At 36.9% G+C, this 13,083-nt stretch overlaps 1 protein-coding gene across 17 annotated transcripts in view; it reads right to left on the reverse strand.

The window, feature by feature from the left end:
• Positions 1–515: 515 nt before the first annotated feature.
• LOC106877701 (rho GTPase-activating protein 23) overlaps positions 516–13,083 on the reverse strand; it is a 372,660-nt gene continuing 360,092 nt past the window's right edge. For 8 of the 17 annotated variants that reach the window (XM_089357939.1, XM_089357936.1, XM_089357940.1 and 5 more), the window contains 8 exons: positions 12,534–12,669; positions 9,888–10,024; positions 8,889–9,014; positions 7,291–7,399; positions 5,865–6,028; positions 5,502–5,627; positions 5,054–5,180; positions 516–3,188 (listed from right to left, as the gene is read on the reverse strand). In XM_089357939.1, coding sequence (XP_089214065.1) covers positions 1,111–3,188; positions 5,054–5,180; positions 5,502–5,627; positions 5,865–6,028; positions 7,291–7,399; positions 8,889–9,014; positions 9,888–10,024; positions 12,534–12,669 — 3,003 coding nt within the window. In that variant the 3' untranslated portion in view covers positions 516–1,110. Of the gene's footprint in view, positions 3,189–5,053; positions 5,181–5,501; positions 5,628–5,864; positions 6,029–7,290; positions 7,400–8,888; positions 9,015–9,887; positions 10,028–12,533; positions 12,670–13,083 lie in introns of all 17 variants that reach the window. The other 9 variants (XM_052970828.2, XM_052970827.2, XM_089357938.1 and 6 more) reach the window with 2 other exon arrangements.

The following is a 13,083-nucleotide window of genomic DNA, read 5'->3' on the forward strand; positions in this document are numbered from 1 at the left end:
TTTCTAGACATAATTACAAGAGAAAACAGACGTCATTGATGGATGTGGAGACAACAGTTGATAGTGAAGCAGATGAGCAGTAGATGAAGACAATGAAGGTGGAAATGATGATGATGATGCTCAAGGTGATGGTAGTGGTGGTGGTGGTGGTGGTGGTGATGATGATGATGGTGATGATAATAGTGATGATGGTAAGTTTCTGACTTTGGTACAACGCCAGCAATTTCAAGTGGTTGGAGTTTGTTGATTAAACTCTATCACTTGACAGGTACCTTATTTTATTGACCCTAAAAAGATGAAAACAAACTTGACCATGGCAGGATTTGAACTCAGAATGTAAGTAGTCAGAACAAAATCCACAAGGTATTTTTTTTCCGACTCTCTAACTATTCTGCCAGCTTCAAGACAATGAATTACGATTGTGAAAGCAAGAAGACAAATTTTAGAAACAGAAGTTGTAAGAAAGCCAAAAAAAAATAGAAAAGGACAAAAAAAAAAAAAAAACCAGACAAAGATTATTATTATAATTATTATTATTATTATTATATTGCATTTTTTTTTTGGTTTGCTTTGTTGGCAGAAATGTTTCAGAAATATACAATATTTTCTTCCCATTCATGCTCTCCTGACAATCTCACAAACTCCCATTGACAGAGACCCATCTGTTTTTTTTTTCTTTTTGTTTTTCTTTTTAGTTCTATAAAAAGTCATCAGCCCCAAAATTGGTTTTATACATGCGTAGGTTTTTGGAGTTTTCTCGTGGAAGTGGGGGAGACATGGAAAGGGCTCTGAAATCTTTTTTTCAAAGGAACAAATATATATATACCTTTCTCAATTATTTTTAGGGCTATTAATGTATATATATGGGAATGGGATGAATCAGTGCAGTATATACACTTTTGTAGGTATGTAAAATATGTGTGGATGCTCGTGTATGTATGTATATAATTATTTACTCATTTGAAGAGTAGAAATTTGTATTTTTAAATTAAAAAAGGGACAACTTGCCCATTAATAGTCATCAATGCACTCTGTATGCATATAAGGGTGGGTGGGGACAGAGTCTTCTGCTGGCTCATAAGGGTTCACTTTATAATTACAATGCCAGCCTTATTTCCTTAATGTTTGCTCAATGGTTGGTTGAGCAGGGAAAGACGAATCTGATGAACCGGTCTGAAGACTGTAGGCCTGTAACCAGGCCAGTGGAGAATAGTCATGAACCTCTTTGATTTTAGGAGTGGGCTGAAATGCTTCTTTAAAAATAGTACGACTGGGGTCATCCTTGCGCTGTAATAGCAATACCAGTGTGTTATAATGTTCACTACCCCCAACCGTGTGTCGTCGCTTGCCTCGTACTTTCCTCCTCGCTAAAGGGGGTGGGGAATTGGATCGAGGTTTCGCAGTTGTGTTCACTTTGGCCAGTACTGTAGACCGTGGTGTCCACAACTGTTGACCACTAGCGGAATCTCTAAAGTTCTTACGTGTATTTTCAGATCTGTAGCCACCATTGAAACAGTTATTTTTGTTACAAGATGACTTTAAGTTTTTTTTTGAATGGCAATCTTTTGGAGGTGAAGCACTTGCTGAAGGGGACAAAGAATATATTTTACCTAAATTAGAAAGTTTAGAGTCTATATACTCAGTACAGAGTCCACCACCATTGCTACGTCGTTGGACCAGTTCCGAAGATGATGCTAAATGACTTGCAGCTATTGGTGCAGCACCATGTGTTATTATTGCCCGCTCACCCAAAACATGTGCTGTCGGACTGGAGTTACTGCGTGTGAAACGAGAAGCAATACCTATTTTTGTCTCTGGTTTCTGAGAACGATGTAAACTGGGATCACGGAAACTATCAAAAACATCTGTATTCTTTTTTGCCTGTCTACTATACGCCAAACCAAGGTTCAACATACGTGTACTCTCGGCTTGGGCCAACTCAAGACTCTCACTGGTACAATCATAAACATTGCTGTTGGAAGGGACAATTTCATTGTTTTTCACAGCTGAATATGGTGGCACACCTATGTTGGATGGAGGCCGTGGTCTGGAACTACCATTTAATTTATATTTAGGATTTAATAGGATCTGCAGTTTCTGATCAAACGTTGAGGTTAAGCTTGTTAATAGGTCAGAACCATCTTCAGAATCAGTTGAAGCCCAGGACAAACGATTCTCTTTCTTATCATAAAAGTCTATCATAGAATCTAGAGAACCTCTCCGTAAGCTATTTCTCCGTGTAAGGCCCAAGTCAGAATCATTTTGTGGACTTAGCTCTCTGTCTTGTGTCTTACGAGCAACCATTGACAATGGAGATGACCAAACTTGACCCGTGTCAATAATTGTCTCAAGAGAATTTGACCTCTTTGCATTATCAAATCCTGTATTGAGGTATGATGTTCGGTCAGAGATCTTGCTGTTTCCAACACTAACAAAATACTTTCCACCACTAACTGGTTCAATTGCTTTAGAAGTTGACCAGCTCTTGCCCTGTAATTGATAAGAGTCTAATGAATCATAAGGCTTGGCATATGCAGCAGAGTAAGGGTGGTTAGTAGAGTACCATATCTTTCTTGGATTTAATAATTCTTCAAGACTATGTTTATCTTCCAACTCCATCTCATGCTTAGTACGCAGATATTCCTGGTCAAATTTCTTTGACTCTTTTTCTCTCACTTCGCATTCTCTTTTATGTTGTTCCTGAACTTTCTTGAGAAATTCCTGTTTGCTCTGAAGATTTGATTCGAGGCTGTGGCTGAAAGTTTTCTGGAGACCATATGAGAATTCCAGCTCATCACTTTTCTCCAATAGGGATTCATCTGAGAACTGACGAGCAAGATGAGGGTTTGAAGACTTGGAGAACACTTCAGAATCAGTGTAATCATCGAAGCCTATAGACAAAGAAGACACAGATGCCTTATGTTCACTGGTGAGACGACTATTGTAAGAAATAGTGTCCAGTTGGCTTTGAGAACCATCAGACTGTAGTTCCATTGAGTTAGCCAGAGCTTTGTTAGAATGAAATTTAGCAATCTCTGCATCAATATTGCGTTCTTCATATTTGGGACCAGGCGGTGTTGAAGAATCTGCTTCATCAAGGCCTTTGGTTTTCTTGTTGTGATTCTTATTCTTGGCAGCAGCGATCATAGCAGCAACTATTTCCAACGGATTTGTTTCTTCAGATTCATCTGAAATGGCAAAAAAATATTTTGTAAACATATAATAACAAACATAATTACATAGGCACAAGGTTATACATCCGAGGGGGGGGGGGGGCTGCAATCGATTATATCTGCTGCAGGAAGTTGAAAGATAAAGAAAATGGTGTTACTTTGTCGTGTGATCCACAACTTAAAGGGAGATTACTTTAGGTTACTTGTTAGTTTATTTTTCAATTTCTAAAAACACTTAAGATGATGGCTCAAGATTTTTTACAATGAATTCTTTTGTACATACTTAGCATTGTAAATTTATTTTTTCAGAATCCTTACTATTTTAATAATCAAACCATGTTTCATTTATGCCTTAGTAAATAATAATAAAAAACCAAGAAAAACAATCTAATTAAGATAAGCTCGTAGCTCACAGTTTGGCAGTCGTGAGTTTTACAACGTAAAGAAACAAAAAACTAACCTAAAGTAATCACCCTTGAATTTGTAGATCACACACCAAAGTAGCACCAAGAAAATTTTGGCAGGATTCAAACCAAGAATGTAAGGGTATAATGTAATGCTCTACAAGTCAACAATTTACTGTTTCTGCAAGAAATAATCTCCCCCCATCCTTTCTTCCACTTTAACAAAAACAACAATAATAATATAGGCAAAAGGCCTTAAATTTAGATGGGAATGAATAAGATTTTAAACAATCAACTCCAGTACTTTACTGATACTTAATTTTATCACTTTCAGAAGGATGGAAGGAAAAGTTAACTTTGACAGGATTTGAACTCAGAATCTAATAAGGAAGAAGTATAGCAGAGTGTTTTTCTGATACTCTAACAATTCTGCTAGCAATACTAATAAAAATCCTTTCCATTATAGGCACCAGGCCAGAAATTTTTTTTGGTGGTGGGGCTAGTTAATTACATCAACCCCAGTGCACAACTGGCACTTACTTCCACTTATTTCAATGACCCCAAAAAGATAAAGGGCAAAGTTGACCTCAGAGGAATTTGAACTCAGCTGCTAAGCATTTTGCCCAGCATGCTAACAATTCTGCCAGCTCACCATCTTCATATGTAATATTAGAATAACAAAGTGTGAGAAAGGGCAAGAATAATTGATTTCATTTGACCCTAAGACATAAGAGGTATTTATTGAATGAAGCCCCTTTCCTCCACCCAGAAGGAGTGTGTGGGTAAAAGGCAAAATTTGTTGAAACAAGGTTATTTTAAAAATAATTTAGTTTCATCTATTAATATTTAAATGTGAAATTATGAATGATAGGCGCAGGGGTGGCTGTGTGGTAAGTGGATTGCTTACCAACCACATGGTTCCGGGTTCATTCCCACTGTGTGGCACCTTGGGCAGGTGTCTTCTACTAGAGCCTCGGGCCGACCAAAGGCTTGTGAGTGGATATGGTAGACGGAAACTGAAGGAAGCCCGTTGTATATATGTATATATGTATATATATATGTATGTTTGTGTGTCTGTGTTTGTCCCCCCAGCATCGCTTGACAACCGATGCTGGTGTGTTTACGTCCCCGTAACTTAACAGTTCGGCAAAAGAGACCGAGAGAATAAGTACTAGGCTTCCAAAGAATAAGTCCTGGGGTCGATTTGCTCAACTAAAGGCGGTGCTCCAGCATGGCCACAGTCAAATGACTGAAACAAATAAAAGAGTAAAAGAGATTATGTTAGATATGTGATGTATCAGTAAAATTGCTAATCTGCTGGTAATGAAAGAAAGCTGACTGAATATCCAGAAATAAAGGGTACCCAAATACTTGACCAAACCTGTGAAAAGGGAAACCCCAAATAAGGGAAATGTCCATCGCTTGTGTATGTATGTGTTAGTACACCTATGTATGAGTGTGTGTGTGATCACTTACCAAGATCATCATCAGGAGTGGATGCCGGTGCCATAGGACTGACCGTTCCTGTAGGAACCTCAGCAGCTCCATTCTCATCCACAGGAACATGATCATCAACATCCCATGAACTGAAGAACCAATCAGGCTGAAAACATCAAATAAAAAAAAAAACTGTATATGTATGTATGTGCGCATGTATATATATATATATATATATATATATATATATATATATATGTAATGATGATGATATATATATATATATATATATATATATATAGGGAGAATTCACAAAAAAACAACAGACAAAGACAGGTGGTGTAGAAAACAAACAGATTTATTAGTATAACGCTCGGGAATTCAGAATAGTAAACAGTTCAAACAATAGACATTTTGAGTTCGGGGTCTAAGAATGGAACAGCCAGGTTTGATGTTGGTAGAAGTTATTAAAGAATATATTACTTACATGAAGAATCACACTCTCAATAATCCGACATTGATGAGACATGTCAATGGCCATTGCTTGTACGTCTTCATCATGGCGGCGCACTAAAGTTGGACCAAGAACTATGGCCAGGTTTCGGGCACACATCTGAAACAGGAATATATACTAGAGATGTATGAGCATATACACATACTTACAACACTTATAGTCACAGCACCAGGATAATGTCTATACTTACAGTCACACTAATAGAACAATATAATTAGTTACACCAATACACAATGTCTATACTTAGTCATGCCAATAGACAAGGTCTATATGTACAGTCACACCAACAGGACAATGTCTATACTTAGAGTCACACCACTTGGAGGATGTCCTTACCTTGTTGATATGGCTGTGGTCAGCTATTTTGCGTAAATGATGCGCCAAATGACGAAATGTTTCAAAGTGGACATCTGGCAACTGATGAATAACCCTCTTCAATGTCAGCATCCTTTTCTGTGGATTTTCTATCTGGTTAGCATTGATGAAGCTCTGGTATAACTCTGTAACAAATGATATAGTGGTATGCATAAGCTGCAGATAATGTAGTGACATACATTAAGATGGTGATGTAATAGAAGCGTACATGATGTACCCTGTGCTGTGTACAATGTAACTACAGTAGAATGTTATACTGTGAAGGGAAGGCACATGGCTTAGTGGTTAGGGTGTTCAGCTTACAATCACAAGGTTTATTTGACACGTGAGTAGAACTATGTCTGGAAACCTCGTGACATACTTAGATTGTTGAAAAAAAAAATCGATAATAGGGCCCTTCCAATGGATCCTTCTATCTACTACATATTACTAATGTTTTATTTAAAGAACCTAAGGGAAATAACCCATACCACCTACAGATTTTAGTGAAGCGATTAATTTTTGATTCTCATGATCAGCCGACCTAATTCTGCATTTCACTACTCACAGTTTTGAACTGCTAAACATTATTATTGTACTTCCTTAATTTGAATCTTAAACATTAAAGACTTCATTCGTACATTTCTATACACACATACTTTTTTGAATGCTCATTACTCCGATAATTCTGCATTTTTACAGTTACACTTTTTCCATGACAGTAGATAATTTTTTTATTCCACAACGTATTTGTAGTGGCTTTATGCAGGCATGGCATGGATTCGATCCTCAATTGCCCAATTTCACTCAACACTTCAACAGCGCTTTTCTCATGGTAAACAATAGTTTTTCTGCAAATGACAACAGTTATATATTTCCCAGATGCCTTCACTAAGCAGAATAATGTCTTTGCCTCTCACCAATCTCCGCCAACCTCTCTCACCAACCTCTGACAATCTTTCTCGCTAACCTCCAAGTACCTCTCTCGCCAACCTCCTCCAGCTGACAGTTTTTGTACTTTTTTGTGACGGTTATAACAAAATTGCTTTCTTATATCACAGTAATAAGGCGTTTCAATAGAACATCTTTACCACCGGGAATTACTGGGTACACCAGCTAGTATATATATAGTCTAATCTAAAGACTCTACAGTTTCCCAAATGTGCAACCAATTTCTAAGACTGCAGTACAAAATAAGGTGAACATAATCTACTGGATGTATGATATTAGACTAAAAGAACAACTGGGTATAGGAGTTTGATTTGGTTTTTTTTCTCAAGGGAAGAAACTGTGTTGGTATGGGGTATGTGATGTATGAAAAGAGTAATAGTTCAATAAAGAAGAAGCAAGTGATTTCAGAAGAAGGAACCTACAGAAAACACATGCATATATAGCAATGCTTACTCACCATTGGTAACTAATGGTTCTGGAAGTTTCTGGAAGAAAGACTTTAACAAACTACTGATTACATTCACATCTTGCCATTTTTCATTTTCTTGGTTGATGTATTCTAGACCCTGTAGTGAAGAAGAGAGAACAAATAACAGTGAGGTGAGGATTTATAGTGAACTTTTACAGAAGCAGACAGGCTCTGTTGGGTACAAGATGGCGTGTCAATAACATTTGCAAAATGAATAATGAATTCTGTTGTTAAGAAAGGGCCACAATGTTGGATTATAGTAGAAGGTTAAAAGAGGTAGATCAAACAAAAAGGACACAAAAATCTACAAAAACAATGATATATCAACATGAACTCAGGTTATGGGGAGAAACCATCACCCAGGGTAATTTGCAGTACTCCCCACAAAACTCAACATGCCAAAGGTAATAATTATAATAATAATAGTAATATTTTCCATTATAGGCACAAAGTGAAATTTTGGGGGTAGAGGGTAAGTCCATTACGTCAACTGGTACTTATTTTATCTGAAATGACGAAAGGCAAAGGTGACTTTGCAGGAATTTGAACTCATAATATAAGGCTGGAAGAAATGCCACAAAGCATTTTGTCAAGCATGCTAACAATTCTCAGAGCTCTCTGCCGTAATAAAGGATTTAAATTTCAGCACAAGGCCTGCAATTTGGGGGAAGGGGGGTTTTTAATTCAATTACATCGACTGGTACTTATTTTTATTGACCCTGAAAGGGTGAAAGGCAAAGTTGACCTCAGAAGAATTTGAACTCAGAATGTAAAGACAGATGAAATGCCACTAAGCATTTTGTCCAGTATACTCTCTTTCTTGTTTTCAGTCATTTGACTGCGGCCATGCTGGAGCACCGCCTTTAGTCGAAGAAATTAACCCCAGGACTTATTCTTTGTAAGCCTAGTACTTATTCTATCGGTCTCTTTTGCCAAACCACTAAGTTACGGGGATGTAAACACACCAACATCAGTTGTCAAGCGATGTTGGGGGACAAACAAAGACACACACACACACACACACATATATATATATATATATATATATATATATATATATATATATATATATACGACGGGCTTCTTTCAGGAAAGTCTTTCTAAATATCTCCAGAGGAGTATGAACCTACAATTTAGTGGGTTCACAATTTTTAACCCCTGTTTGGCATTAGAAAGGGCATCCAGCTGTAGAAACTTTGCCAGATCACACTGGAGCCTGGTGCAGCCTTCTGGCTTGCCAGTCCTCAGTTAAACCGTCCAACCCATGCCAGCATGGAAAGTGGATGTTAGACGACAACGATGTAGCCATTATGCAAGATAATGAGGGATCCTCTATGGAGTCACTTGAGCTGTTAGAAATAGCAGTCAGCTCTCCCACCATCCTACTCTACCATGTTAAATAAAGAGGCTACATTGAGCAATGTTGTTCCTTATATATAACAGGATGGATGGTCATAATTAAAATCCCTTTCATCACAGGTCTCTAAAATCAGGGCTGATCTGGAATTATGTGACAACAATAAATGTGTGTGTGTGTGTGTGTGTGTGTGTGTGTGTGTGTGTGTGTGTTAGTAAAAAGTACAAACCTTGTTGAATTCCTCTTGCATGTTAGAAATAACCAACTTGTTGCCAGGAATTCTGTAAACACCAATAACCTTCAGTCCTCGTGTTTCAACAATACTGGTGCAGAGATCAATAACGAAGGGGATAGACTAGAGGGGAGAGAAAGAGAGAAAAACGGGGTCAATATTGATGTAATAGAGGACAGCATAGAAAAGAGAGAAAACAAAAAAAGGATTTGGGGAAAGTAAAACTTTATAATTTGAACATTTCTTACCTCTATTTGGTAACATTTAATAATTTAACCCTTTAGCATTCAGAATAATTACTCAGTCAAATTATAATAGAATACTTTTTTTATTCATATTATTTTGAATTAATTATGCATTATCTCATAGCTTTGAGATTTTGATGATGTGATTGTATTTTTTAGAATGATATTGTAGGCTAGATGTGAGAGGCTGGATCTAGCTGGTTGTTGTTGGCACTCCGTCACTTATGACACAGTGTGACAAAGCTGGCCCTTTAAATTACAGGCACAACAGAAACAGGAAGTAAGAGTGAGAGAAAGTTGCAGTGAAAGAGTACAGCAGGGTTCGCCACCATCCCCTGCCGGAGACTCATGGAGCATTTTTTAGGTGTTTTCGCTCAATAAACACTCACAACACCCGGTCTGGGAATCGAAACCGCGATCTTATGACCGCGAGTCCGCTACCCTAACCACTGGGCCATTACGCCTCCACATCTAGCTGGTATAAACATAAAAAAGCTATAACATATTGTCCAGATATGGCCAAGTTAAATGCTAAAAGGTTAAGTTAGAAACGTGATAGTAGTGGTAGTGGGGTGATGGTAGATGATAGAAGTGGCGATGGAGGTAGTGATTGTGGTGGTGATGATAACAATGGTGGCAGTGGTTGTGGGGATATATTATGAAGGTAATGTGATGTTAGTTTTGTGATGGTGGTCTTGTGATATGATTAAAGAAAACATGACTAGAACTCTAAAAACAAGTATCTACTCACTTCCTTATAGGGAGAAGGGGTACACAGCTCAAGATGGACTCCAAAAGAACCAGTTGCTTCTTCAGGGGCCGGTGGTTGGTTATTTCCCTTGTTTTTAAAACGAATCTTTTCTTTCCAACTTTTTGTCTTTGTACCATCTTCTGGAAAATACAGCATCGTGTAGACAGGGGAAACAAGAATTTATTGATAACATTAGCACATGCACAAACTATTTGTAGCTGTTCAATACAAGTATTGAATCTACTCCACAGCAACAATAAATTGAACAACCAGATATCATATGGGGGAATGTCCCATAGTATTAGTCTCGAATTTTGGCACAAGATCAGCAACTTGGTGAGAGTGAGGGTAAGTTGAATACATTGACCACAGTGCTCAACTGGTACTTATTTTATCGACCTCAAAAGGACAAAAGGCGAAACTGACTTTGGTGGAATTTGAACTCAGAACATCAAGACAAACAAAAAGTCACTAAGCATTTTGCCTGGCACATTAATGATTCCACCAGCTCACCACCTTAATGTCCTGTAAGAGTGAAGACCTAGTTAGAAGAGATTTCAAGTAAGATTTCAAATCATTCTAGAAATCTTAAAAGCCTGAAGGAAAACAAAGCTTTTAACCTTTTAACATTCAGATTATTCAATCAAATGAAATGCTTATTTATTCACATTGATTTGAATTAACCATGCATTATCTCATAGATTTTGATGAGATGATGTGATTGTATATATTTTTAGAATGACATTGTAAAATAGGTGAGAGAGGCTGGATCTGGTTGGTTTAAACAAAACTGGTAGAATACTTGAGCCAGATATGGCTGATTAAAATGTTAAAGGGTCAAAAGAGTAAACACCATCTTTTACTACATTTGGTTTGATTCATTTTGTGTTTGACTGTTGGATACCAGGTTGGTTATGTTTATCAGTGAAGGACAGAACTGAACTAATTAACCTTTGTTTCATGGAGGATTCATTGTAAAGATAAAGATGTCCTTCAACTGTTGCTGATTGCAACTTATCTCAAATGTTGGTAAATAACAACAATTTAGTTATTGTTTACACTCAGACCAATCCTAATTTAACTGATCAATGATCAATGTGATTCCAATCATGCCCATCTCACCTATGACAACATTTTCTTTTAAAGTGGTGGGATGTGGTGAGTTAAGGTAGATTTGGCTGCTATTTCTAACAGATTGAACTATCACTTAGATGTCCCTTCCTTGGTTTATCAAGTGTTTAATAATACATATATCCAACTAATTAAGGCAATTTATTTAATCTCTGGACTTGTGCACCCTCAATATTTTAAAAACAGCCCCAAATGCCTGTTTAGCATTCTGTAACTTAAATTACAAATTAGGTAATTTTTTTTTTAATATTCTGGAAACTGAAGAATGCAGTAATGAAGAAGGTGATTTAAGATATTATATGGACCAACATGGAGAGACAAACAGTTACACACACATACTTATATACATTCAACATTTTATATATGTGTGTGTTTGTGTGTTACTATAGAATCTTTGCCAATAAAAACAGATTAAGTAAATTCCATAACTCAAGTTACCGATCTTTTTTCTACTGAATTTATTAAGAAGTATGTCTAACTGTAATACACACGTTCTAAATGCCAGCAATACTAACATAAGTCTATGTTAATATAAAGCGATAACAGTATACATGTAATTATTTACAATGTTACCCCTCACTGTGTCAACAGTTGTAGATAATCAAGGTTGCCTCAACCATTCAGCAGTACAGCAACTACCTTTGCACCCCCCCTTCCCCACCACCACCACAACAGCAACAATTGATGAAGGTCAAATTGTTCAGATTACCTTTTGTTTTGGGTTTGCTCTTTAATATAAACAAACTGTTGGGTGAAAGAAGCAAGGACAAGTGCAACATTCAAAAGAAGGTATTTCTTTTTGGATCAGAATATAGCCTGTATGTCAAACAGAAGCTACCTCCATGTTAAATAGTGTCCCTGTCCTTATGTCAACCACAAGGTGCCCCTGTATCAACCACAAAGTGCCTTCTGCCAAATATTGTGTTTTATGCCAACATAAAGATGTTCTAAATCAGTGGTTCTCAACCTGGGTCCATTGACCTGTGAGGGTCCACATAATGAAATAGTAAATTAGGGATTCAAAATGATATTTTAAGGGCCCCTGAAAAAATATTTGCTTTAGATGTATGTATCGGTATGTATTGCAAGAAACAGTTAAGTTTTTCTTTTACTCTGACAGTTTACATAATTCAATCTACACAAATTAATGTGTGAAAATCAAAATAGGAATTTTGAAAGTAGTTTCTATAAAACCCGTTTTTAAACATTGAATGGCAATGGGGGGCCCACCAGAATAAAATAATAGTCAAAGGGGTCCATAAATAAAAAATGGTTGAGAATCCCTGCCCTATCAACCCTATATGGACCATTAGGTGTACCTGTATAAAACACAAAGTAACTACATATCAACCCGCCAAGGTACTCCTATATCAAAATCAAAGACCCCTGTATCAGTCACTATGTCAATTTCAAGCTGACTGTGTCAATACAAAAATGTTCTTATGTCAAAAACAAACTCACCCTCAAGGTTCACCTCCCACCTGTAGAAATTACTCGATACTTGAAAGGACTTACCATTAGTTTTTCGTCGGCGAGTACTTGGGGAATGTGTCATTTTATGTCGAAAAGACAGCACTTGCAATTTCTTTGAACTTTTCACTGGCATCTGTGGGGAGCTTTTTATGTTAGGTATATGGGTGGGTGTTGTTTCCTGTCAAAAACAAAATATTCAATAATTAATTGCAGAAGATTGTTAAGTCATTATAAATTATTTTATATTGATTGAAGTTTCTGTATGAAGCAGACCAGTCTCCTTTAAGTTTGAGAATTTTTTATTCACTCTCGGAAGAATGCATTCATTATTTCAGCCTGACTGTGTTTGTAGACAGTTGAAAAGAATACTTTTAACAAAAAAAAACCCAAAATAAATGACAGCATTGTAGTTGCTCGTGGGCCCCTTTAGTTTCCTGGCAACCAATATTTTTAGACCCAGTCCGCCACTGCATATATGTATATATTATAGATATGTAAGTGTGTATGTGTGTGTGTGTGTGTGTATATATATATATATATATATATATATATATTCATACATATAGGGACAAAGAGAGAGACGTTTAGTTAT

This window comes from Octopus bimaculoides, chromosome 9, assembly GCF_046866305.1.
Source record: "Octopus bimaculoides isolate indiv1 chromosome 9, ASM4686630v1, whole genome shotgun sequence".
Lineage (NCBI taxonomy): Eukaryota > Metazoa > Mollusca > Cephalopoda > Octopoda > Octopodidae > Octopus > Octopus bimaculoides.